Source organism: Tenrec ecaudatus, chromosome 10 (assembly GCF_050624435.1).
Source record: "Tenrec ecaudatus isolate mTenEca1 chromosome 10, mTenEca1.hap1, whole genome shotgun sequence".
Lineage (NCBI taxonomy): Eukaryota > Metazoa > Chordata > Mammalia > Afrosoricida > Tenrecidae > Tenrec > Tenrec ecaudatus.
The window spans coordinates 97695941-97723001 of NC_134539.1; the positions used below are offsets into that span (position 1 = coordinate 97695941).

The following is a 27061-nucleotide window of genomic DNA, read 5'->3' on the forward strand; positions in this document are numbered from 1 at the left end:
GTGATTTAGAACGCAATGTCAAGAAGACTCAAATCCTCACAAGTGGCCCGACAGGTAGCATCATGAAAAGTGGAGACAAAGTTTGAAACTGTCGAGGATTGGTCACACAAGCAGCACTCAAGAATCAAAAGATGTGTTGCACTGGCTAAACCTGTAGCACAAGACCGTTTAGAGTATTGGAAAGCAAGGATGTTACTTTGAGGACTAAGGTGTGCCCGACAGAAGCCATGGTATTTTCAATCGCCTCCTATGCATGTGAACGTTGGATGTTGAATAAGGATGTTGAATAAGGAAGACCCAAGAAGAATCGATGTGTTTGAATCACGGCACTGGCAAAGAATATTGAAAAGTACCACGGGCTGCCAAGACTTGGAAAGTCAAGTCTGTCTCAGCAGAAGTACAGCGTGCTCCTTACAGGTAAGGCTGGTGAGATGTTGTCTCACATACTGTCAACATGTTGTCAGCAGAGACCAGCCCCTGGAGAAGGACGTCAAGTTTGGTAGAGTAGAGGGGTAGCAACAAAGACGGGGGCCTTTGATGAAACAGACCGACAGAGTGGCTGCAACAATGGGCTCTGGCGTATGAACAATCGAGGGGATGGTGTTTCGTTCTGCTGTGCACAGGACCCGCCTTCCTGGCACTGAACAACAAGAAGGAAAGGGCCCGGTGAGGCTCTACATAAGTACTCAGCAGCTACCTGTAAGGGCAACGGTTTAACCTACCAGCCTCTTTGTGGAAAGAGCTGTGGCAGTCTGCCCCGAGGGGACAGCTCTACTCTGTCCTATCGGTTCTCGATGAGCTAGAATTGCCTTGAGAGAAGTGAGTTATTTGGGGTCAAACAAAACATGTCTATTGTGCTAATACTAATGTGCAGTAGCTTCACTGGTCTCAGCACCGGGAGGAGGCTTGTCCCCTTGGCTGGCAGCACATATCAGCCACCCTTGGGGTGCTGAGACACCCACCTCACACCCATGGGGATCTGGCTGGCCCAGACCAGTGGCCACCCTACCGGCTTGGGGCAGTGGATGTAGCGTGCCAGGCTGATGATGAGGTCATGTGTGATGGGGTCCACCAGGTTCCGGAAGCTGGCATAACGATACAGCACATCATCCAGGGAGGTTGACTCCATGCCCAAGTCCTGCAAGAGCAAAGGGACACCAGAAGGTCAGAAAGGTCAGCGACATTGGGCACAATCCTCACAGTGTGTTACCATTTTCATCAATTCTCTGCTGAGATTCTTTTTTTTTTTTTTGGATTTTTTTTTTTCTGCTGAGATTCTTGCAGAAACAAATGTTTTGCTTCCAGAAACCTGGCTTGCACATTCACTCGTGCTTCACAGGAGTCGCTGGCCGCTTGCTCTTCTGCAGACGAGGGTTTGAAGGCATGCAGCACTCACGGGCAATATTGTATTATTTTATCAGCCAGTTTGGAACTTAGAAAGCAAACTGAATTTTGTTTGCTGACCTTGTATCTCGCAACTACCTCAAAGCTCTCCGTTAGTTTTAGAAGTTTTCTTTTTAGATTCTTTGGGCTTTTATAGATACAGATTAAAATCCACTCACTCCCATGGAATCAAGTCTGATTCATAGCAACCCTGTAGGTCCGACTAGAATTGTTCCCGGGGGTTTCCCAGACTAACACTTTACAGGAGTGGAAAGCCGCCTCTCTCTCACACGGAGTGGCTATAGTGATTTCAAACTGCGGACCTCAACGCAAAATCTCTTACACCACACCAGGGCTCCTTACATAGGATCAGGTTCTCTGCAAATAGAGATCATTTTACCTTTTTCCTTCCCATGGCCATCTTCCCAGAATCCCATAGGGTGCTCAATGGCTGATGATTTGGAAGCAGCTCACCAGGACTTTCTTGCTAGGAACCTCCACGGTCTGGGGTAGCAGCTGAGTGTGTTAACCCTTTGCACCACCCAAGGATCTTTTCATCAATATCTCCCCACTATCGAGCTCATGTTGGCCTCTCTCTCCTCAAAAGGAAGACAGACTTTCCGAACTCTAGTCTATTGGAGAATCCATTTTTGTTGAAGCCGTATGTGTAAGACAGGTTGGCTGGATATAAACGCCCTTCAAAGCTCTGTAGGTGCCCCTTTGGGCCTTCTGATATTCAGTACTGAGACCAGCAAGGTACCCCTGATTTCTGCTTTTTTGGCAGCCTGTTCTGCCTGGAGGCTGGTAGGACTGTCTTTGCTACTAACCCCGTTGCCTTTCCAGCACACTTCAAGGTTAATTTTTAGCTTTACAGCAACCTGTCCAAGTCACCAAAAGCCATTCACCCCAAACAGCTAACCCCCTTTTCGTCTGTCCCACCACCAGTTTCTCAATCTCTTCTCTGTCTAACACAGATCAACCGAGCTGTGGCTGATCCGGTTCTCAGACCAAGCAAACCCTGAGACCAGGAAGGCAAATAGACTCCTTGAGATTGGAGGAAGTGGGTCAACGCTGAATGTAGACCTGGTCATTCTGTTTTCTGCCCGTCACACTTGGTTATTAAAAAATCCAATAATTCTGATGCCTGATATCTGATCCCGTCAACACCTTGTGATCTTACAGGCTGATGTGCTTCTTCCATGTGGGCTGTGTTGCTTGCTAGATGGCTGCTTGTTTTAACTTAAAGCCTTTAAGACATCAGCTTTTTTTTATTTTTTAGTAATGCCAAAACAGATTTTCGTGCCTCCCCGTCAGGGAATCGAACCCCGGTCTCCCGCAAGACATCAGCTTTTAATAGCCAGGCACCCTCAACTTTTTTTTTTTAACCACATTTGCTTATGTATCCATTAAAAAAAATAGATTACAGCTCTTATAACAATTAATACATCAATTGTGTCAATCATGTTTGTACATATGTTGCCATCATTTTCTACACATATACTTTCTATTTGAGCCCTTGTTATCAGTTCCTCCTTCCCTCCCTTCCCCACTCCCACCCTCATGACTCCTTGATAAATTATAAATGATTATTTTCATATCTTAATACTGACCGCTGTTTCCCTTCTCCCACAGTTTCTGTTGTTCGTCCCCCTGGGTGTGTGTGTGTGTGTGTGTGTGTGTGTGTGTGTTGATCATTGGGATCGGTTCTCACTTCCTCCCCTCCTCTCCCCTTATGCACCCACTTTGACTTCAGCAATCAGGCATCAGAAGACCCAAAATCTATCTGTAGGCAATTGGACATCTCCCCACAGAAGGGTCACAAGGAAGGAATGAGTCAGCCAGGATGCAGTATAGCACTGAAGAAACACACAACATTCCTCTAGTTCTTTAATGCTTCCTCCTCCCCATTATCATGACCCCAGTTCTACCTCACAAATCCAGCGAGACCGGAGCATGTGCACTGCTACAGATAAGAGCTCGTGACACATGGAATCCAGGACAGATAACCCCCTCAGAAACAGTAATGGGACTTGCAATATCATGAGAGTAGGGGGAACATGGGGAGAGAAGGAGAAGAAATGGAGAAACGATTGTAGTGATTGATGTATAACCCCCCCCCCACCCCCAGGGCGACGAACAACAGAAATGGGTGAAGGGAGACAGCAGATGGTATAAGATATGAAAATAATAATAATTTACAATTTATCAAGGGTTCACAAAGGTGGTAGGGTGGGGGAGGGAAGGAAAAAAGAGGACCTGATACCAAGGGCTCAAGTAGAAAGAAAATGTTTTGAAAATGATGATGGCATCAGAACAAAAAATCATATCATTGTGAATGAGGGGGAGTGCAGAGTGGGGACCCAAGACCCATCTGCAGGCAACTGGACATCCCCTTACAGAAGGGTTGTGGGGAGGAGAGGAGCCAGTCAGGGTGCAGGGTAGCAATGATGAAACATACAACTTTCCTCTAGTTTCTAAATGCTTTCTCCCCCTTTTCCCCCCGACTCTCATAATCCCAATTCTACCATACAAATCTGGCTAGACCAGAGGATGTACACTGGTACAGATAAGAACTGGAAATGCAGAGAATCCATTACAGATGACTCCTTCAGGACCAGTGGTGAGAGTGGTGATACCGGGAGGGGCGAGGGAAGGTGAGGTAGAAAGGGGGAACCGATTACAAGGATCTACATATAACCCCCTCCCTGGGGGACAGACAACAGAAACGTGGGTGAAGGGAGAGGTCAGACAGTGTAAGATACGACAAAATAATAATTTATAAATTATCAAAGGTTCATGAGGGAGTGGGGAGCAGGGAGGGAGGGGAAAAATGAGGAGTTGATGCCAGGGGCTTAAGTGGAGAGCAAATGTTTTGAGAACGATGAGGGCAACGAATGTACAAATGTGCTTGACACAATTGATGTAGGTATGGATTGTGATAAGAGTTGTATGAGCCCCTAATAAAATGATTAAAAAATATGATCAGGTTTATACTTATTACAGAGTAAACAAAAGCCTAATGCAATAATAAATCCATATACAAATGAAAAAGGAGAAAAGAATGATGGCAGCATATGTACAAATGTGTTTGATACAATTGGTGTATGGATAGTTAAAAGAGCTATGAGAGCCCCCAATAAAATGATTTATTAAAAAATTCAACAATTCAATCACTGAGAAGTATTGTACAATAATCACCACAATCAATTCTAGAACATTTTCTTTTTGCTCGTACTCATTGTTATTCATATAATTATTATTTTAATTGTGGCAAAAAGACACACAACTAAACATTCTCCAAATCTACAACTTCTACATGTATAATCCAGTGCCACTGATTAGACTCTTTGTGTTGTACAGCCATTATTTATTTTATTGGGGGCCCTTACATATACTATAATAGTTCATACCTCCATTACATTGTACACATATTGCCATCAACTATTTTGAAACATCGTCTTTCTTCTGTGCAAGTCATTATTGACACCCTTTTCCAGATTATCCCGCCACCATTAACATAAACTCGATGGTTGTGGATCTTTCCATCAACACACATGAGATAGTTAAGGTTTATTGTGCCAACCTGGCCAATAAACACATTGGGGTTAATTGAAGGGCAGAGAGATAAATGGCTCAGTGAGCCCTGCCCTTCTAGTTCTCGGGTCTCTTGCTTTCTGATGGTCGGACCAGGGTGCAGCTGCCTTAGCCAGTTCGCTGCTTCAGCTGGCAAGGCTCATTTCCTGCAAGACATCCCTGAGGAGAAGCCGCATGGACCTACCCCGGTGCAGTCCTGGGTGCTGGAGCAGCCGTGTGGAGACCCCTGCCAGTGCTGAGTTGCTTACACATTCACTGACTCGGCTTTCCCCCTGCAGCTGGCGTTATTGCATCTGTTTTGTGAGATGGAGGACTTTATGGATTGGTGTTGGACATATGGGCTAATGTGGGACTTGTGGGCTTGGGCAGCACTGGGTTGGGATGTTTTCTTGATGCGCACTTACCCTTTCTATAAAGCTCTCTCTTATGCATGAGTTTCTGTGGATTTGCTCCCCTAGTTTACCCAGACTAACACAACACATAATCTTCTTTTTCAGCCTATCTCTTCTTCTGCAGCCTCAATGTTACCTCTCTAGAAGGCTTCTTTCTCCTTTTTCTTTTCATAGTCATTCGTGAAGGGAGTCTCACATTTGCCTTCTTGGCCAGATTGCACATTCTGTAGCATCAGGTCTACTTTCTACTGCTTCTACACTAGGTCACGTCTGCTAGCATCTTATCTCCTGCAACTCTTACTATGCTCTGCGATGTTAACCATCTTCATGGGTCAATGTGTTATGTGTCGGCTTGCCTAGGCCATGATCTCCAGTGGCCTGGTAGACCCTATCATCCTCCATCCTGTGATCTGATGTGAACAGCCAGTCCCCTGGAAGGGGAGCCTCCCTGGGGCTGTGGCCTGCATCCAGTGTTCTGGCAGAGTACTCCCTCTTTCTCAGTCCTTCGCCTGCCCCACCTGACCACCTGTTTTCGGGATACATGAAGCCTGTAGCCTACTGCCTGCCCTGCAGAGGTTGAGCTCACCAGTGGCGGCAACCCTGCGAGCCAGCAGCCTGCCATTTAGCCCAAGGATTGGGGGCTTGTCCGTTCCCATCATTGCGCGAGTCCTCCTTTGAAGGAAAGATCTCTGACGCACCACTTGTTTTGCTCCTCCAGAGGACCCAGCCTAAACCCTGCTCCTCAATCTCCCGTTTCATCCCGTGAAGTCCCTTTCTTCTGGATTCTGCTGTCCATCCTTTCCAGAGGCCGGCGTCAGGCTCCACGTGGAGCAGTTACCTTACACTTAGTGCTGGTTCACCGCTTACTCATTTTCTTTTTGGAAACTTGTGAAGACAACACAACATTGCCATTCCAGATTTTCCACGTGTACAATGCAGTGACACCAGTTACATTAATCATGTTGTGCAGTAATCACCAATGTCGGTTGCCAAATTTTCTGTCACCGTAAACAGAAACTCAATGTTTCCCCCTTGAAAAATACGGAATGTGTCACAGATCGGTGTGTATTCTCTGGGCAGGGGCCATGCTAATATCTCATTCCAATGGTGGATATGCAGCTTACTCGGGAAGGTGGGGTGGCTCAGTGAGACCCCGTCTCCTGTACGTCCTGACCCCAGGGCTCACTCCCGGGGCACAAGTGCGGTCTACCTTTTCAGTCTCTGGTTGGCTGATGAGTCTGGCTTCAGACCTCACTTTGGGCAGCTAGCAAATGTGACTGTCTGATCCTGGGACGTGGTAGCCTAGCCTTCTGACATTGCCCAAGGATAGAGGTCCTCAGCCATCTGCCATAGCACAGGTGCCACGCTGACTAGTCCCGTCATGACCAAGTCCACTGACCTGGACTTGTGCAGGCCACATTTCTCCAGTGCCCCATCCCCCATCCCTAGCTGGCGGGTGGGCACAAACAGCACTCACCCCCCCCGAGAATCATTACTTGTCCAGGTGAAGGGGCAGTCAGTGGGAATGTTTGATGACTAAAGTCCAAGGAGGAGGGGAAAGTACCTTCCGAATGCCTTTTTAAAATTTTATGTTGCACGTCCATGATTTGATCTCCCAACCACTGGGCAGTTTACTGCAGCTCCGCTAGGCTGCTCCCCCATCCCAGTTCATCGTCCACCTTTGCCTGAGTGGCCCAGAGCTGATGTGAGTTCACTTGCCCCTTTGCACAAGAAGCTCTTATAGCGCTGCCCCAGCAACGGCAGCAGTGGCGGCAATGGCTATAAATCCGGTTACCGCTGTGACTGTCAATCCCACGAATCGGCGAGGTCTTCAGCATCTTGGACATTAGTTCCACCATGAAGGATGATTCTGGACTATTCTCCCGTGTGGGCTTTATCCCCACTGGGATCCACACCCCCGTCCTGCTCTTCAGGATGAGATGCTGTCTTTTGGAAGGTTTATAAGCAGAGCATGGTTAATGCAAGTGAACAGTTTACAATTATGGCAAGTGGCACTGTGAGCAGTTTCATTTATGACGATGCTTCCTGCGTAAGGCAGCTTTACACACGAGACTGTGTATCGAGTCTCCTTCTTGTGGAAAGCCTAAGTATAGGCAGACTGACTGGTGCCAGTAAGGCTTCCTGGATATAGCCTGTTAAAGGCTTCGTGGCAAGAGGTGATTTCCACAGGTCTCACTGTTCAGGTCCGGTCTCAGGCTTCAGTAACCTGGGGTGGGGAGGCGCAAGGCCTCCTTCATGCCAGGCCATCAACTTTGACCTGGTGGTGGCAATGCCATTCGGGGTCTTTGGCCACTCACTATTACGGTTGGATTCCTCTGAGCAGTCAGTTAGAAACTCTCCGTGGGGACCCCAATCAAAATAGCTAGTGTCATTTCTTAACACCTTTCCATGTGGTCCCTGACGTTTGAGCCATTTGAGTCTGTCAGCAACGACATGCCTGTAAGGCTGAAGAGAAATCCACCTATTTCCTTTGCATGTGAAAATATACAGAGAGCCCCTCCCTTCGGAGTGTCAGCAACCTGGAAACTGAATCCTGGTTAAGATTGGGTGTTTCCTCTTTCGTGCCCTGTATCTTTCTGTTCCGTGACCTCCATCTTTCTCCAAACCTGGCTGCGTCCTTCTAAAGGGAGTCCATCAGCTTTATTCTGCAAAAACATAAATGTACAGCCCTTTCTCCGGGTGCTTATAGGACCAGAATCCCAAACACGATTGCCGTCTTCCTGGAACCTTTTAGGACCAGCTTTTCCTCCTAGATGGCCATGATCTCAGCAGCCAGGTCCACACACAGCATGGGCCAAGAGGGCAGGGGAGAGCCCGAATGCCTTCTGAGCACTGGGTCTCAACCTTCTGAATGCTGCGACCCTTCATTTATTTATTAATCATTTTATTGGGGACTCGTACAACTCTTATCACAATCCATCCATCCATCCATTGTGTCAAGCACATTTGTACATTTGTTGCCCTCATCATTCTCAAAATATTTGCTTTCTACTTCAGCCCTTGGTATCAGCTCCTCATTTTCCCCTCTCCCTCACTCATTAACCCTTGATAATTTATAAATTATTATTATTTTGTCTTATCTTACCCTGTCCGATATCTCCTTTTACCCACATTTCTGTTATTTGTCCCCCAGGTAGGAGGTTTATGTAGATCCTTGTAATCGGTTCCCCCTTTCTACCTCACCTTCCCTCCACCCTCCCAGTATCACCACTCTCACCATTGGTCCTAAAGAGATCATCTGTCCTGGATGCCCTGTGTTTCCAGTTCCTAACTGTATCAGTGTACATCCTCTGATAGAGAATGCTGCGGGAGGGCTGACTGGTGTTCGAATTGACAGAAGTGACAGGAAGGTTGGAGAGATGAAGTATGGATGATTTGTTTCATGGGAATCAGCCTCGGGCTAATCCTGATGATGAGTCTCCCCTCACCCCTCTCCTGTGAAGGTCAGCAGAGGTCACTGTTACAACATGTCCTTACTTACAGGGCTCTGGGAGGGTTTGTCTGGGAGGTGCATCTTCAGATATTAGGGGAAAACCAAGAGAAGCCACATAGAAGCTGCCAGCCACATGCTATTTTAAATGACAATTACCCCTTTCTCTTAGAAACACGCAGGGTTGGCCCGTTCCCTTGTGGGAGATGAGCCTGTTTATGTGCCTCTTCTTCAGGCATGACGCCACAGTTTTTGCATCAGAGCGAGGGAAACCAGGGAAGCAGCAAGCCCTGAATATTAACTAGCAGAGGTAGATGGTTTCAATATTGAAACTAGCCGAGCCCAAAGTGCAAAGCTACTTAATGAGGCTGTAATCAAACACAGTCCACCCAAAGGAAATTAATTAGAGTCCAGAGGGCAGGCAGGAAGTTGTACGGGAGGGAAAAAGGCCTGGGCGGGACCACGCCTCAGCTGGTCCCTGAGCTGGGCATTACCCTGTCCCTTCCCACCCCCTCCACCCCCCTGTGACATTTGGCTTTTGTTCCGGAAAAATTCTCCGGGGAGAGAAGCAGATGCCAGGCGTTGTTAGGGAAATGCAGCCAGAGAAAGCCACCTGGAGCGAAGCCAGAGCATCTCCCCGTTACCATGCCATGCTGCGAAGCTTGCTTTTCTAGGAAACTGTGGGCTGAAAGAGGAGGCAGGGGGAAGCCCTTTCAGTGCCACGGGGGAGGAAAAGGATTCCCAGAAAAATATGCCACTCACACAAATCATACAGGTGCTGTAAATTTTTCCAACTGTGTCCTCCCTCCTTCAACCACCACCTTGCGCTCCTGGTGCTTTCTAAGCACTTGCCCAGTTGGTAAAAAAATCTTGTAATGCCAAACTGCTATTCACATAAAATATGGTAGCATGCTGGATGGATGGGGGGGCCCCCAAAGTTATTTCCACGCCCCAATCCCAGGAACCTGTGAACATGGCCTTATTTGAGACAAGAGCTTGCAATGCAATTAAGCTAGGGTTCATGAAATGACGGCTCATTCTGGATACCCACCTGGGCCCTAAATCCAGTGAGAGAGACACCGAAGAGGAGACAAATTCCGAAAAGGCTATTAAAGACAGAAAGTGAAGCAACGCGGCCAACACACGGACCTCTGAGGAGACAAGCAAGGGTCTTCCCCAAGAGCCTTCAGAGAGTGTACGGTCCTGCCAACACCTGGAGTTTGGATGTCTGGCCTCCAGAAAGATGAGAGAATACATGTCTGTCGTCACAGTCTGTGGGCCACACAATTTGGGGTACTTTGCTCTGATAGCCCTCAGACACGATGGTACCACATCAAGACAGAGGGGACATTTCCACAGGGGATAAACCAGGTGGAAGGAGAAAGGGATATAGCTATGGGTCCCCCAGGACCATCACTGCCAGAAATCAACGTGCTGCTGGGCTCTGTGGCGTCCTCGTTCCTGTTCCTGATATACTCCCCTTTGCAGTCTTCTCCCAGAGTCCGCACTGGGCCAGTCGGAAATGCTTCCTGTAGGATCACTGGCCCCCAAATGGGTCTCACTGGAGTTGAGAAAGAACATTTAAAATAAGCAGCGAGTTCAGTCACCGGGCACATGTGAGCAGAGGACACTCATCGGCTAGCACTGCTGCAGGAGGGTTTCCGCCCCAGTGGAAAAGGAGGCTGTGTGGGAAATCTTCCTTCTGGTTATGCCTCCAGCCTGATCTATTTTTCTTTTAAATCATTTTATTGGGGGCTCATACAACTCTTATCACAATCCATACATACATCAATTGTGTAAAGCACATTTGTACATTCATTGTCCTCATCATTCTCAAAACATTTTTCTCCATGTAAGCCCCTGGCATCAGCTCCTCATTTCCCCCCTCCCTCCCTGCTCCCCGCTCCCTCATGAACCCTTGATAATTTATAAATTATTATTTTGTCTTATCTTACACTGTCCGACATCTCCCTTTGCCCACTTTTCTGTTGTCCGTCCCCCCGGGAGGAGGTTATATGTAGATCCATGTAATTGGTTCCCCCTTTCCACCCAACCCTCCCGGTATCGCCACTCATACCATTGGTCCTGAAGGGATCATCTGTCCTGGATTCCCAATTCTTATCTGTACCAGTGTACATCCTCTGGTCTAGCCAGGTTTGTAAGGCAGAACTAGGATCATGATAGTTGGGGGTGGGGAGGAAGCATTTAGGAACTAGAGGAAAATTGTATGTTTCATCATTGATACACTGAACCCTGACTGGCTTTTCTCCTCCCCACAACCCTTCTGTAAGGGGATGTCCAGTTGCCTACAGATGGACTTTGGGTCCCCACTCTGCACTCCCCCTCATTCACAATGATATGATTTTTTTGTTCTTTGCTACCCGATCCCTCCAACACCTCGTGATCAAACAGGCTGGTGTGCTTCTTCCATGTGGGCTTGGTTGCTTCTCAGCTAGATAGCCGCTGTTTACCTTCAAGTCTTTACGACCCTAGACGCTATAACTTTTGATAGCCAGGCTCCATCAGCTTTCTTCACCAATTTGCTTATGCACCTGCTTCATCTTCAGCGATTGTGTCGGGAAGGTGAGCATCATGGAATGCCAGTTTAGTAGGACAAAGGATTCTTGCATTTAGGCACTACTTGAGTGGAGGCCCAATGTCCATCTGTCCAGCCTGATCTTGATTGGATGCAAAATCAGGAAGCCACTGTTTGAGGATATGTGCAATTCAAGAGGATGTTGTTTAAGTGGCTTTGGGGCATTCATGGGCAAAATAGCGGGTAGGGATCCGATAGCAACAACAATGTTGGTAGCTGAAGTCAATCAAGCTCATGGGGACCTCGGACACAACAGAAACATTCTCAAGAACTTCACTCTCCCCCTCCTCAGTGAAGCTGCATCATATGAAGAAGAATCTGGCATCAGGATTGGAGGGGGGCTTATTACCAACCTGCAATATGCAGATGACACCACCTTGCTTGGTGAAACTTGAAGCACTTGCTGATGAAGATCAAGGATGGCAGCCCTCAGTATGGATTACAACTCAACATAAAGAAAGTCCAAATCCTCACAACTGGACTTATAGGTACATCATGATCAGCAGAGAAAAGATTGAAGTTGTGAAGGATTTCATTTTGTTTGGGTCCACAAGCAATGCTGTTGGAAGCCGTAGTCATGAGATCAAATGATGCATTGCATTGGGTAAATTTGCTGCGCAAGACCTCTTAAAGTGTCGAAAAGCCAGGATGTTGCTTTGAGGATGAAGGTGCTCCTGACAGAAGCCATAGTATTTTTTTTTTTTGAAGCCATAGTATTTTCAGTGGCCTCATATGCATGTGAAAAGTTGGATATTGAATAAGGAAGACTGAAGAAAAATCAATGCCTTTCAAGTGTGGTGTTGCCAAAGAATATTTAAAGTACCATGGGCTGCCAAAGGAACAAACATCTTATTGGGAGAAGTACAGCCAGAATGCTCCTCAGAGGCAATAATGGTTGAGACTGCGCCTCATGTACTTTAGACATATTGTTAGGAGAGCCCAGTCCCTGGACATCGTGCTTGGTACAGTGTAGGGTACCAACAAAGAGATGGATTGACACTGTGGCTCCAACAATGGACTGCAGGCATGGTGGACTCAAACATAAGAACAATTGAGAGGCTAGGGTAGGACCGGGCAGTGTTTTGTTCTGTTGTACATAGGGCTGAGCCAGAACCGACTCCATGCCCCCCAACAACAACAAGAACATGATCAGACTCTTGTGGATCGGCACTCTTGTGATTCATAGGATTTCCATGAGCTGATTTTTGGAAGTAGATCTCTAGGCCTGTTCCCCTAGCTCCTAGCCTAAAAGCTTCTCTGAAACCTATGTAGCATCGTAGCAAGAAATTAGCATCTACTGCAAGATGGCAGGTGGCTGGGGATTAAGCCTAGGTCTTGAGTTCTTTCACAGAATCAACAAGAGAGTAGCTGGATGATCCAATCCAGTGAAGTTATCTGGAAGCGGGGAGGCGGAGGAACCGGGGGGAGGGAGACAGAGGTGGGGACTATTGTAAAAAGGAGAAGCCTATGTCCAGCAGACAGCTGGGAGGAGGCACACATTCTGAGAGGGAAAGCAAAGGAACCCACAGGGGCACAACTGCCCTGGAGAGTAGCTGTTTCCTCAGGAAGGGTGGCATGAAACACTGAGATGATGAAGCACAGTATGGCTATAAATGAGTTTAACCCCAAACCCAACCCATTCCTGTCAAGTTGATTCTGATTCACGGCGACAGTGTCGGACAGCGCACGACTGCGGTAGAAGGCTTGTTTCCAAGGCTGTCAGCTTCACCTAAGACTTCACCCCATCTTTCTCCCGGGAACCATTCTGTGGGGGTCCAAACAGACAAATCATCTAATGGGGAGGTGGGGGTTGAGTAACTGGGTACCTACCCCCACCCCCTTTCCAATTTTCTCAGCCTGGCTGCAGGGCAAAGATGGGTTTGTGTGCTTCCAGGGGTGGCTCTGGTCTCTGCCACTTCCCAGGCTGCCAGGCCTCAGGGGGACTTTAAAGCTGGCTCCCTGGAGGCTGGCCTGCCTTCCCCAGGCCCCTCCCTTTCCCTGTGCCTGGTGCTTCCTCCAGCTCTTCTCAGCAAGGGGCTCCAAGCCTGCAGGTGGTCCCGTGTTTTCATCTTGAAGGCCTTAAAAACGACCCCCACGGCATGCAGCAGGCGTCTGGAACACAGATGTCCAGCCTTGGCCAAGTGGAATTTAATTAAGGTCAAGGAAACAGCAGTAGGAACAGATCAATACTGAAAGGGTGCTTTCTCCTTAGCAAAGCATAAAGGCAGACAGGTCGCTGGGAGAATTTGCTCGACTCGCCAATCCTGACCTAAGCTGAGCTGAGCCCAGCTTAGGTCAAGCGGCTCCCAGACCCCACAGGAGCTACAGCAGGAGGTATGGTCCCAGCTCTGGGCTCGGCTCTGTGATGGTTCATGTTATATGTCCACCTGGCCAGGTGATGATTCCCAGGGGGTTGGCAGCAGGGCGTCGCACCAGTTCTAAATGGTGCAGTCAGAACCATTTAGACAGAAACAAGAATTGCGCAGCAATTAAATCTCCTATGAGACAGTTTTTGACCCCGGACTTAATTGTTTTTCCACAATGCAACCTAATCTAATCGTTTCGATGCTGTGATAGAATTTGGGCAGCCAGTCAGTTGAAAGGGGAATTCCCTTGGGGTGAGGGGGCTGTGCCTCCTCCCCCACGCCCCCTCCTCCTGCAGCCCCTTAATCCCAAAGCAGTACCATTCGGGATGCCTGAACAGAAGCCTCCTGAACTATGTCTTCAGCCCATCAATGTGAACTATGGATTTACGGTCCTGAAGTCCTGGGAGTCAGGGAAGGACTCCAGCTTGCTGCCTGGCCTGCAGAGTTTGGGTTGTCAGCCCCTATAATCTCATGAGCCAGGTGAAGCCAGCAGCCTACTGCCCGACCCATGGATTTGGGACTTGCTAGCCTGCCACCATGGGGTGAGCCTTTAAAGCAGATCTATCTCCTCTAGAGAGCCCCGATTAAGACAGACCTCAAATCACGTGCAGCTTGAGGCCAGCTCCCCCCTCTCCGATGCAGTTCCCAGCTACGAAAAGCAGGAGAAGCCAGCAGAACAAGAACATGAAGCGAGCAACAAATAACTATTTTCCTGCTCCTGTCAGGCTATTAGCGATGTGCTTTCAGGCTGCCTGAGAGGACATTATTTCACAGGCCCGCCCTCTTGTCTCTGAGCATCCCGTAGGACTGGGATTCTGCAGCACACGCTTCCAAAGAGGCCACAGCCAGATGGTCCCCAAGGTCCAGCAGCAGCTCATCTACTCCAGCATCACCCGCATCCTCCAGCGGGAAATAAATCAGAACCAGTTGTTTCTACCTTCTGGTGAATGTGTTTTAGTTCATTTGCCCCTCTGGTAAAATGTGTCTCATTTAAATGAAAACATTGGTCCGTTGTCAGCGGGATTGTAGCTCACGGCAAAGTGGCTCCTTCACACCCCCAAGCAGCTTGCTTTCCAAAGGCAAAGCCCCCACAGGGACAGCCCACTTCTCAAAGCAAGAGCTGTGGATGGATGGACGTTGGCCTCACAGAGCGGGAAGGGCAGGAACAGGAGGGCCTCATAGCCCCCAGACCCTTCCAACTCTGCTCTTTCAGCTGTTTGTCCTGGAAAAACTAACCAGGGGCCTCTGCCATTTTAGATCACTAGGTTTCAGGCAGGGTCAAGGCAAAATCTTCAAAAATCTGGCCTCAGACAGCTCTCTGCCCAATCTCTGGGGAAGCAGGATGAGTCACGCTGGAGGAGGAATCCAGCCTGCTCCCAAGCCAGGCAGGAAGCCATGCTGGGGGAGGGCGAGGAGATCACCGAGGCTGCACAGCCTCCACCGCCATGCTTGCAGTACCCAAGACCCTTGGCCAGAAGCCGAGAAGCTGTGCGCAGCTCTCTGGGCAATGGGAAGAGGCCCGGGAAAGGAGCCACAGATGCCCTTTCCAAGAACTTCCCGGTGGGACGTGGGGAGAAACACCAAGGGGCTGAATGGACATCCTGGACCCCGAGCCAAGGGGAATCACATGGCAGCAAGGCTGGGAGTCTGTTCTCTCCTCCCATTTGTCCCTGGCTCAAGGACTGGGGGGGTCACCCAAGAAGGAATTAATGAGCCTGCAGGTGAGAGTCCAAGTTTAATTTGCTCACTCAAAGGATGGAGGTTCAAGTCCCCCCAGGGGCACCTTGAAGAAAGTCTTAGCGATCTACTTTTGACAAACCCTGTGGAGCTCTACCGACACACATGCAGTGGTCACGAGGCGGGTCAGCTCTCCAGCCAACGGGTTATAGAAGTGGGCAGGATGTCCGCAGAGAAGGGAGGAGCCCTTTGTCTGTGAGAAGTCTGAGAGGTCACCAAGTTTGTGCAGAGGATGCTGAAAGGCAGGGAGGTGGAAGTGTGGGCCAGGTGAAGGGCAAAGGTTACAGACCATTCTTGAAGGGTCCCAGGTGCCCTGGGCCCTGCCCACAGGATTTCCCTCAGTCAATGCTACCGCCCAGGTGGGACACGTCAGGTACTCTCAATTCACATGTTCTGACCAAACTCTAAATGTCCTGAAGTTCCCTCCTCTGTGCAGGCCTCCACCCACCCACCCACACGCTTTGTGCTTCCCCGTTCCCCTCCATGGCCTTTCTAAGCCCTCTCTGTGACATACCATGTCCCCAACATTTCTACTGCTCTGGCTCTGTGTGGGTTCCTAACCACCAGATGATTTCTGAAGAGATGGGGATTCTTGACGCAGGAGGCTTGGGCCCTGTGGGGCCTAAAGTTTCCACCCCAGGCTGTCTGGAACTATCACCTAATCTTACCTACAAGCACGGTCACGCTGAAGCCCCGCAATCCCGGAGGGCAGTGGGGTGCATAGGGTTGCAGCTGAGCCCAAGAACGTGTTCAGAAGACTGGCAAGTCTCAGGACAAACACGGCCGCCTGGATTGCATTAGTGAGAAGAGGAAGCTCTTTCCAGTGGGTGGGGTGCATCGGCCTATTTCCTCCTGAGCTGGTAGAGGCAGAAGTGTCTACAGTCCAGGACGTTGGGGGTGGGGGTGGGGATTCGTGGATCCCAGGGATAATGGAGACGGGAGCTTCCCGGGAATTAACAGAGGAAGGACACTCATGGCCCCAGCTGGGTCTGATTCGGGTCCACTCAGGGCATCTTAGAACCTGTCAGAGGTCCTTTGAGAAGCAGGAATGTTGAGACAGAATTGAGAGGAAGAGGTCCAATTCGCCAGCTCCTTGACTCCAGAGAAAGAGATTCAGGTTGGACAGCTGGGGAGGCCAAGCATTGACCGCAGAGGCCATGTCGTGTGGTGCTGATGGCTTCCCTGTCAGGGGTCCTGGGGTGGCCGGGCTAGGGAGGTGCATGGGAAAGGAGTGAGGCTGCTGGTCAGCCTCAGCTGACAAAGATGGCTGCGCTCCTGTGTCCTCTCAGAGTACAGCAGGCAGGAGGTGCCTCGCAAGGGTGTCTGAGTGGGGCTGACCTCACCACCAGAGAGGTGCCACCTTTTACCTCACCCAGAGGCAATGAAGGGGCCGGGCGCTGCCTTCCATCTCACTAAAGGAAACCAAGGGTGTGAGGTGGCCTTGGCTGATTCGGACCCAGCAGCCACTCCACAGGAGAAAGGTAGCTAGCTGCATGGCCTCTCCACCCAGAGCCCTGGGCTCTCCTAGGCTATCGGACGCAGAGGCAGAGACCACCACGGGTGCGGAAGGAAGGGTGGGGGGTGTGGGCAGGAGAGTGAGCTCAAGAACACGCCCCTTCCTGGGACCCCCTTCTCCTGCCATGGGCTTGCTCTCTGCTTCCCCTAATGGCAGTTCACCAGTTTTAGGCATCACGGCCTCAACACCTTACTTCAAAAGACCGAAACAGTGGCAAAAGTATCACTTAGAGACCGTGTGCAGGAAACCCATGTCCCCTACTCTTGTCATCTCCTGAGGTCCGCCCCGCTTGGCCTCCCCGCTTGTCAGGTCACACGACAGGGAAGAGGCAGCAAGCGTGCTGCACCATGTACAGAGTCCAAGACGCTGCCTTCGCACGGCTCAAAGAGGCAGCCCTCCCGTCCTGAGCCCTTTGCTGGGACAGACCCAGGCCTCGTTTCCTAGGGCTTCTCCAGAGAATTCTGGGTGGGACAGGGCCTTGGGAGATTGGGAACAGCCCCAGTCCGAGGGCGGGGGAGCTGTATGACGCTGTGCAGGGAATGGTCCCTCTATGGGGTCTGCTTCTATATCTACAAAACCTCCCAGCTCTGGTTAGGGCAGGCCTTCTCAGCAAACACAGCATCGAGACTCCCCTCACTCCAGGAAGGGGCTGATCTTTGCACCTTGGGCTTCTACGAACATTAAAACCCCAGCCCTGCTCAGAAGTGAGCTGCTGCCGCCACTGTTGCTATTGGCTGCTGTGGAGTCAGTTGGGACTTACGGTGACTCTATGAACAACAAAATTCAACGTGGCTCGTGATCTCTGGTATGCTTGAGTCCACTGCTGTATTTTGGATGCCTTCCCATTTAGGGGGCTCATCTTCCAGCACTATTATCAGACAATATTTTGTTGTGACCCATGGGGTTTTCATTGGCTAATTTTCCAAAGTAGATCGCCAGGCCTTTCTTCCTAGTCTGTCTCAGTCTGGAAGCTCCACTGATGCCAGTTTGCCAGAGTGACTCTTCTGGGACTGGAAATCAGGGTGGCATCGATTTTGGCATCATTGTAAGCTCTCACAAATGGGTATTGGAGAAGTCAGCTAGTGAAATTCTAAGGTGCAAAATAGTCAAGTAGCCTATTCAAGGGACACAGCTGTATCATGGGAATGATCCTGATAATGTGGGAGACAGTCAAGAAGCTTCTCACTGCCACTGAAGGGATTCTGACTCATAGCGACCTTATACCACAGGGTAGAACTGTCCCTGTGGGCTTCTCCCACGGAGAAGCTGGTTGTTTCGAACTGCTGACCTTGAGGTTAGCAGCCCAACCATGCCACCAGGGCTCCTTGTTTGAATAAAGTAGCCTATGATCCCGATAAGACAGAAGATGTCAAGTAGCCTATTTACGGGCCTGTCTCAGCACCTAGGGATGTGAGCACCTCCCAAGTTTCTCTCTCTCTCTCTACCTAGTGAGGAAGTAGCATCCCACACAGGGTATTAGTAAGAGATTAGAAGCCTGTGTCAGGAAACATTTCACCATCATGTGGGTTTATTGCAGGTGTTTCCTCAGGGGCCCCAGAGCTGGAAGCTTTGACACCTGCGCCCTGGGAGGGCAACATAGGAGGCTCCACTGGCTGGTCCCTGCCCAGGCGTCCACAGGAGGTGAGGTCAGAGATCCAGTCGGTGCTGTCCCTGGCAGCACTCGGTCAGGCAGGGCAGCACGGGTATACAGTAATTCCTGCCTTTCTAGGGCATATGCCCACCCTCATCTTGTATGCATGGGGGTCTGAGTACAGGCCTTCAGGGCAAAGGGGTGGGCAGTTCTAGTCTGACCATTTACCAGGAGTAAAAATTGGACAGACTTGTTTTGTTCCCAGCTGGGAGTCCTCTGGACCAGAGGAGCCTGAAAGCCCATCCCCGCTGTGAGTTCAAGTTTATTGTGACAACCTGGCCGATAAACATGTGGGGTTAATTGAAGGGCGGAGAGATAAAGGGCTCAGCGAGCCTCGCCTTTCTAGTTCTCAGGTCTCGTGCTTTCTGATAGTCGGACCAGGGTGAAGCTGCCTTAGCCAGTTCCCTGCTTCAGCTGGCAATACTTATTTCCTACAACACATCCCTGAGGAGAAGCCACATGGACCTACCCCGATGCAGCCCTGGGTGCTGGAGCAGCCATGTGGAGACCCCTGCCAGCGCTGAGATGCTTACATGTTCACTGATTTAGCTTTCCTCCTGCAGTCGGCATCATTGTATGTGTGTTTTGTGAGATGGAGGAGGACTTTGTGGATTGGTGTAGGACATAGGGGTTAATGTTGGACTTGTGGGCTTGGGCAGCACTGGGTTGGGATGTTTTCTTGATGCACACTTAACCTTTATATAAAACTCTCTTATACATGAGCTTCTGTGGATTTGTTTCTCTAAAGCACCCAGACCAACATACCCGCCAAAGAGATTTCCTTCCCTAGGGATGCCTCAGCTCCTGCCCCGACGCCATCAGGATCTACCCACCCCTTTCCAGGCCTATCTCAGATAAGCAGAAGTAGGTGCTAAGGGAGAGAGGTGAGTGGGCTGCCTGGTGTGCGGTCACCAGCTAGCTGCAGGGCAGCACAGCTGAGCAGGGGCATGTAAAGACCCAGAGGACCCAGCTGTTACATGCAGGGGTGGACGAGGCTCTTCTGCACGCCCCTCACAGCGCCATGAGAGGGGCCCCTGCACCAATTCTGCCTCTGCTTGAGAGAGCCCAAGCCCAAGTGGCACTCTCAGCTAAGTGTTGGACTACAAAGCACAAGGTTGGCGGTTCTAACCCACTAGCCGATCCACACGAGAAAGACAAGGCTATCTGTCCCTGGCAAAATGTAATGCTTCCGAGGCCTTATGAAGGGTCCCTCTAAGTCTTAATCCACTAGATCGGAGTGGGTCTTGGGCAGAGTGCCCAAGTGCTGGGGGGCAGAAATTGCGCAAATAGAATTAATGGCAGCAGGGAGTGAGGGGAGTGGGTGATACCGGCTGCTGACTTCCCAGGTAGGAAGTCTAAGCTCTCTGCAAGTAGATGGTGGGTTTGAGGGGGCAGGGGTCTCACCCCTTGCCTGGGGGCCCTCGGTGGGAGAGGTAGGTGTCTTGGGGGCCTCCCGGGCAGCCTGAAGCTGTGGGTGGTAGCTGCAGGAGAGCACCGCTCTAAGGCCAGGCCATGGAACTGGAGTCAAGGAGGGAATGCAAACATTTGGGCATGGAGAGGGCAATTCAGGGGCACAGGGGTGGCTGGCACCCCCAGAGGAAACCTGTGTTTGGAGAACCCTGGATGAAGGCAAACAAGAGGGGGACAGGCTTGGACTACTGCAGCGGGGGCTCTTCAGGGCTCACCGCAGCCACTGGGGCTGGCAGCGTGCACGATGAAATATGAAATGTGTCTGTGTAAGCTCCCATGGCCAGCACCTCTGTCTACTTCCAGTGTCTGCACAGCAGCTAGTGGGCTGGATTAAGGTCCCGACTCTTCCCAGTCACCAGGCAGGAACCTGGAGCATCCTCCGAAAGGTATGATTCCCCGTCGGAGCAGCGGGAGTGGCGGCAGGCTTCTTCTTGTTGAGTGCACAGCCCCACCAAGCCTCACCAGAGCCTATCTGGGCAGGAGGGAGACGCAGGCAGCCTTGACTCTACCAAAAGGAGGCCTGAATGACCCTCGGAGAAGGACATCCGGGAGCACCAGGGAGGAAGACAGAGTGGGAAGTAGAAGAGGGGAGGGAGGCGGATGTGATGCCATCTGAGGGGGGGGGGGTCCAGGCAGCTCCCACAGGGGGAGGAGGGGAACCAGCATGAGTCAGGCAGGCAGGATCACAGCCGAGGGTGCCTGAGGCTGAACAAGCCCTGCATCTTCTCCCTGACTCCGTAGGGTAAAGGGCCCACCCACCCAGAGGAGAGCTTAGTCTTTCTCAAGCTGGGCTTTGCTCAAAGCTGTGGCCAGGAGCATGGGAATCAGCACTAATGAGAACATCGAAGGGTCTCCTGGAAGCCCGGGGGGCGCAGCGGGTGACAAGCTGGGCTGCTAACGCAAAGGTTAGCAATCGAAGCCCCCCGCCAATCCATGGGAGAGGAGGCTTTCCACTACACGTGACTGCCTCAGAAACCAGCGGGCTGTGCTGCTGGGCCCGACAGCGGCACTGAGTTGGAATTCACTTGGGTCTCCCAGTTCAGGCTTCCGCCCCAACCTTCACCTTTAAACCCTCCTCTGCCAGCAGGTGGGGCCAGCTGGTCTCCAGGGTTGCCCTCAGCCCCTTCAGCCTACCTCTGTGCCCACAGCGGCTACCTGGGCTCTGCCCTCTCTGCCTGACCCAGCACTTGAGGCCAAGAGGTGGCAGTCTCCACAGTGCCCTGGGAATGCAGCTCAAGTCTGGAAGCAGCAGCCAGCCCCAAGAAGTCTTTCCAAGACCACTGGGTCCTGAGAGTGGCTGGGAAATGCAGTGGTCATCCCCACCGCCTCCTATTTTGTGGAGGAGTGAACTGCAGAGGGGAGGGAGGGGGCTCTGTTAAGAAGTCAGGGCAAGTTCAGGTCTCAGTGGGGACCAGACAGGAGGGCAACAGCCCTCACTGTCCTGGGCCTCTCTTCTCAGTTACTCAGCCGGGAACCACTATTGTGAGGACTTGCTGTTTGCCTTATGCCCAGAACGGCGACTCAAGGAGGGAGTGCATGAATTCATGTCTTTCTTATTTTAGCTCTTCTACGTTTTAAAGCTATTCTAGCAATTGTATATTGCTTTTAAAATGTTTTTTTCCCCCTAATCCCACCGTTTTTACTAAGAACACAAAAAACTCTGCCATCCTCACAAAATGGTGGGGCAAAATAAAGCTGAGAAAACAGCAGCACAGGTGGCCGCGAGGGGGTTTCTGATGATACCTGCCCCCCCCCCCACACCTGCGCAGGGCCTGACACAGAGGGGCACCTGCGGCCCACAGCAGCCCAAAGTGAGCTGGGACCCCTTGCTCCACCCTGCTAACTCCCTCCAGCCCCCACCCTCAACCAACTGTCCTTCTTGATGGGGTGGGACTGGGGTGGGCAGTAAGCCGGTGGTGTGGGGGACGCTGACCGAGGTCTGGAAGGAGACATTTTAAAGTGTCTGCTTTTCACTGGGGGAGGGAGAGATCCACAGCCACAGAGAAGCCATGGGAAGAGGAGGCAGAGATGGATGTAGGCAGGGCACCCACCACATGGGTGCTGGGGCTAGCTCAGGAGGTGGGCCTGGGTCCCGAGCCGCGGCGAGGCCACGTCTGCAGGCACACAGCCGCACTCCTGTCTCTACCACGGGTAAGAGGACGCGAGACGTGTCAAAATGCCACAGCAGCGCACGGCACAATCCCACAATTCCTGCTCTAATAGAAATTAATACAAGTCGGCTGGGAAATAGTCCCCAGGAGCCCCTGCGCCTGGCTGGGAGGGGGCGGGTGGGGAAAGGAGGGAAGCAGGGTGCAGCAGAGGAGTACCGCTTGTGCTCTGTCCTCAGTAGAATATCGAGCGCTTTTAGGAAAGGTGAACAAAAACAGCAATTGAATTTGCCGTTTTGGACAAAAGTGCCTCTCTCGCCCCCACAGTCTCTCCTAAGGAGGAGGCGATGACACTCGTGATGAATAAAGCCAGGAGGAGAGGAGCTCAGGGACTGAGCACAGGGGTGGGGGTGGGGTGTGTGTGTGTGTGTAATTTGCTCTTGGTGGGTGTGATGGTTAATGTTATGTGTCAGATTGCTAGTCCATGACGCTCAACATTATGTAATTACCTTTCATGTCGTGATGTGATTTCAGGGGAGTTTCCTTGGGGGCGGAGGGTGGTGGTGTTTGCATACAATATATGCAACTCCTTCTAAAAGTTCATAAGAAATTCTTATTATGAAAACACTATGCTCGGATTTAATAACAGTTTTGCATGAAGATAAACTTGGGCTGACTTGTCATAATATGACTGTACAGGATATCATTTGGGGCAGTAATAAGGATAAGACATCAATTTGAGAAGAGCCTCTATCAGAGGAACTTAAATTCTGCTAAAATTGAAGCAGGAGTAAATGTCAAGTTTATGGAGAAGCTTCTGTGAAAGAATGGTGAAACCACCGGTGCTTTCCACACAGCTGATGGGGGCAATACCCCCAAAGGAATCAACAGTTTACAAATGGATAGTTCATTTCAGGGGGGGCAGCATGTTGTTGAAGGTGAAGCCTACAGCAGCAGCAGGCCATCCACCTCCATTTGCAAGGAAGCAATCTTCTTTCCACTCTAACTGAAGAGGACCATCAGGTAACTAACAAGAAACAATAGCCAGCACCAGAGGCATCTCAGTTGGCTCACCTGAAGCAGTTCTGACTGAAAAATTAAAGTTGGGCAAAGTGTCTGCTCCATGGGTGACACAATCGGTTGCACCCAGAGCAGCTGCAGGCAAGAGCACAGCTTTCAATGGAAGTGTTAGGCAAGCAAGACCAAGATCCTGAAGCATTTCTTGGAAGAATTATAACGAGATGAAACATGGCTTGACTGGTTTGATCCTGAAGACAAAGCATAATCAAATCAATGCCTACCCAAAGGTGGAAGCGGTCCAGTCGCGGCAAAAGTGGATCGGTCATGAGGTCTTGGCAGCAGTGTTTGGAGATGCAAAGGCATTTTGCTTGTTGACTTTCTGGAGGGCCAACGAACGATGACATCTGGTTATGATGACAGTATTTTGAGAGGGAACCACAGCTTTGGCAGAAACAGGCTTTACCAGAGAATCCCCCCTCCCCAGGACAATGCTCCTACACAGTCCTCTCATCAAGCAACAACAATGTTGCATACGTTTTTATGGGAAATCATTCGGTATCACCTTACAGTCCTGATTTGCCCTCTTCTGGCTTATATCTAATTCCTAAAAATGACGGCATCAACAGGGTTTAGTTCACAGTACCCTCAGTTCTTCTTTTTTTTAAACCCTTAGTTCTTTAAGGTTGACTAGATGATATTATTGACAGAATTGTCTTGACCTTGATGGAGCATATATTGAAAAATAAAGTATATTTTAATTCAATTTTGTGGAAGTTTTTCAAGTTTACACACACACACACATACACACATGGCCTTCAATAAATTCATGAGACAATTCTATTAATTTTTAATTCCATTTTTCCATGATCTCTTTAAAGTCCCCCGGCAAAGGGGGATTTATTTCTAGGAAATGGCTCACACAGTTGTAGAGGCTGACATGTCTCAAATCCATGGGTCAGGCATCAGGTTGGAAACTTCTCCTGACTCATGGCTGCAGGGGAGGATGAATTCAAAAGTCATCAGGTTAGATGACAGGCTGCCGGCTCACATCCCAAGAACCAGAGGTCAGATGGTGACAAGTTGGATGCAGCGAAGAGAAAATGTGAGCGAGAGCTTTGCCAGAATATCCATACATGTTGGGTGCAGGGAACACCCTAAGGAAATGGTTCTTCCCTTAGTTTACAGGATGGAAAACAATGATATAATATTGAGAATCATGGTCTAAGATGGCTCGCATTAACCATCACAGTCCACTCCTTGTCAACTTGCCATCTCTACCCATCTACCTCTAAACAAAAATAGTAAACATGTAATATCTGTACCAACCTCATATCCCACTTATTTCTTATATAAGTAATGGTGTAAGAAATTAACCAAAAAATATTTGATATATATTATACGCACATGCATCATAAAATAAGGAAGAAATATGACAACTGCAGTCCTTGTTTTTGCAACTAGTCATGTGATCCAACTGGTGTTTAGAACAACTTCTCCCACAACCCACTCTACACTGTATGTTCAGCAAGCACCTCAGCTGGTCATGGTAGGATGATCCACGCCTGCATTCCTGAAGTAGTGATATTGGAATTGGGTTGCTATACTTTTCCACTGACTAACCACAGGCCATAGAAATACTAGGAGACAACTAAGTGACCTCCTGTATTCTAGATATAACTCTTATTTGCCTATATTATGTAATATCAATCTGACATCCCCCTAAGAGCACAACCACACCAGCCAATATGCTAATTCCAAGAATCAAGCACCCAGCCAATATGGTAACTTCCTCCTTTTCCTATTGATCTAGAGGCATGAAGAGCCCCAAGTGACCAGGTGAAAGCATTTCTGTCTTTTTGAAAATAAAACCTCTAGCTTCCAGAGCATAGGGTTTCGGGGGGTCAGAAGCAAAAATGTTGTAAGTGGGTCACTAAGGGTAGTGGTAAGTGGTGCCACATCCATAAATCCTGCCTATGGGGTGGAGCACACTGCACATCAGACGTTAGTTTAGGGTCCACACAGCCTCATGAAGAGCGTTGCCCGACACTGCAAAGTATCACCACCTAACTGGTACTGTAACAGAGTCTTTAAAAAGTCATTCCACCGTTCATCAGGCTAGCTGTTTCAGGATGACGGGAGCGTGTGGAGATCAGTGGATTACATAAGGATGAGCCTGTTACTGTACTTAACTTGCTGTGACGTAAGGCTCTTGACCTGAGACAATACTGTGTGGGAAAACATCGCGATAGATAAAGTATTTTCTACATCCATGGCTGGTAACTGTAGCAGAGGCATGTGTGCAAGTGAGGCAAGCCCATATCTTAAGAAGAACAAAAAGACGCCCTTCCCATGATACAAGCAGTTCAATGTAATCAGCCTGCCACCAGCTTGCTGGTTGATCACTCCGAGGAATGGGGCTACATTGGGAACCCAGTGTTGGTCTCTGCTGCTGGCAGGTTGCCGTTCAGCAAGGGCTATAGCCAAGTTGGTCTTGGTGAATAGTAGTCCATGTCACTAGCCATGCACAACCCCCATCCTGGCTACCATGGCCACTTTACTCCTGAACCCATTCGGCGCTGACCAGAGTGGCTACAGAGAGAGATGACCACTTCCCACAGAACGCAACAACATATCCATTTGATTGTTAATCTGCCTCTGCTGAGGTCATCCTTTGCTGAGCATTTACATGAGACACAAATTTTCGGCCCCATTCTTAGAGGTCTTTCCACATGCTTCTTTCTTCTCCGTACTTTCTTACCATTAATTCCCAAGTCATGTTCTTCCAAGTCTCTGACATCCAGCCAAACCACTGGTCACAGCCCATGAGTCAGCATCCAGTCATACACTGGCCATTTCTCCTTCTAAGCAAAGTGAACAAGTGCTAGACCCACTCTCAGCATCAAATGTCTTAGGCTGTACTCGCTAGAGGGGCAAACCCCACGAAACTGTGTGTGATTGAGTGTGACTGTGCGTGTGTGTTCAGAGGGAGGGAGAGAAGAAAGGAGGGAGAAAGAGAGAGCGGGAAAGGGAGGTGGGGGGAAGAGAGTGAATGAACACACACAACCGAGAAGTGTCAAGAAGCTGGCTCACACAGCTGTGGAGGCTGGCAAGTTCCAAATCTGTGGGCAAAGCCAAAGGGCTCTCCTGATCACATGATGGCAGGGGCTGGTGAGTCCTGCCATCAGCAAGTCAGATGGCAAGTTGCTGGCTCACAGAGCTGAGGGTGCTAGTGCATATGCCAAAGGTTTGCAGGCCAAGTAGCAGCCTCATGTCCCAGTAACCAGAAATGACAAGCTAGATACACAATCAAGAGTGTGCTTTGCCGGAACATCCATATACAAGAGGAATTCATTATCATTATTTATTCTTTTTTTCATCAGTTTTATTGGGAAGTAATTTACATATCATATACTTCAGTAGTTTAAGCATTCAATCATATCAAGGAAATTGTACAATCATCCCCACATCAGTTTTTTAAAATCATTTTATTGGGGGCTCACACAACTTATCACAATCCATACATACATCAATTGTATAAAGCACACCTACTTGTACATTCGTTGCCCCCATCATTCTCAAAACATTTGCTCTCCACGTAAGACCCTGACATCAGCTCATTTCCCCCCTCCCTCCCTGCTCCCACCTCTCTCATGAACCCTTGATAACTTATAAATTATTATTTTGTCATATCTTACACTGTCCGACCCCCACATCAATTTTAGAGCATTATCCCTTCCCCTGGTGAAATCGCCTCTGAATTATGCAATCACAATCTGT

The 27061-nt window shown here is 49.7% G+C and overlaps 1 protein-coding gene across 1 annotated transcript in view; it reads right to left on the minus strand.

The window, feature by feature from the left end:
• The window catches only part of LRRC75A (leucine rich repeat containing 75A), a 59126-nt gene that overhangs the window by 21110 nt on the left and 10955 nt on the right, over window positions 1-27061 (minus strand). The window contains exon 2 of the mRNA XM_075561043.1: window positions 1010-1138. Within this exon, the coding sequence (XP_075417158.1) occupies window positions 1010-1138 (129 nt within the window). The remainder of the gene's footprint in view (window positions 1-1009; window positions 1139-27061) is intronic.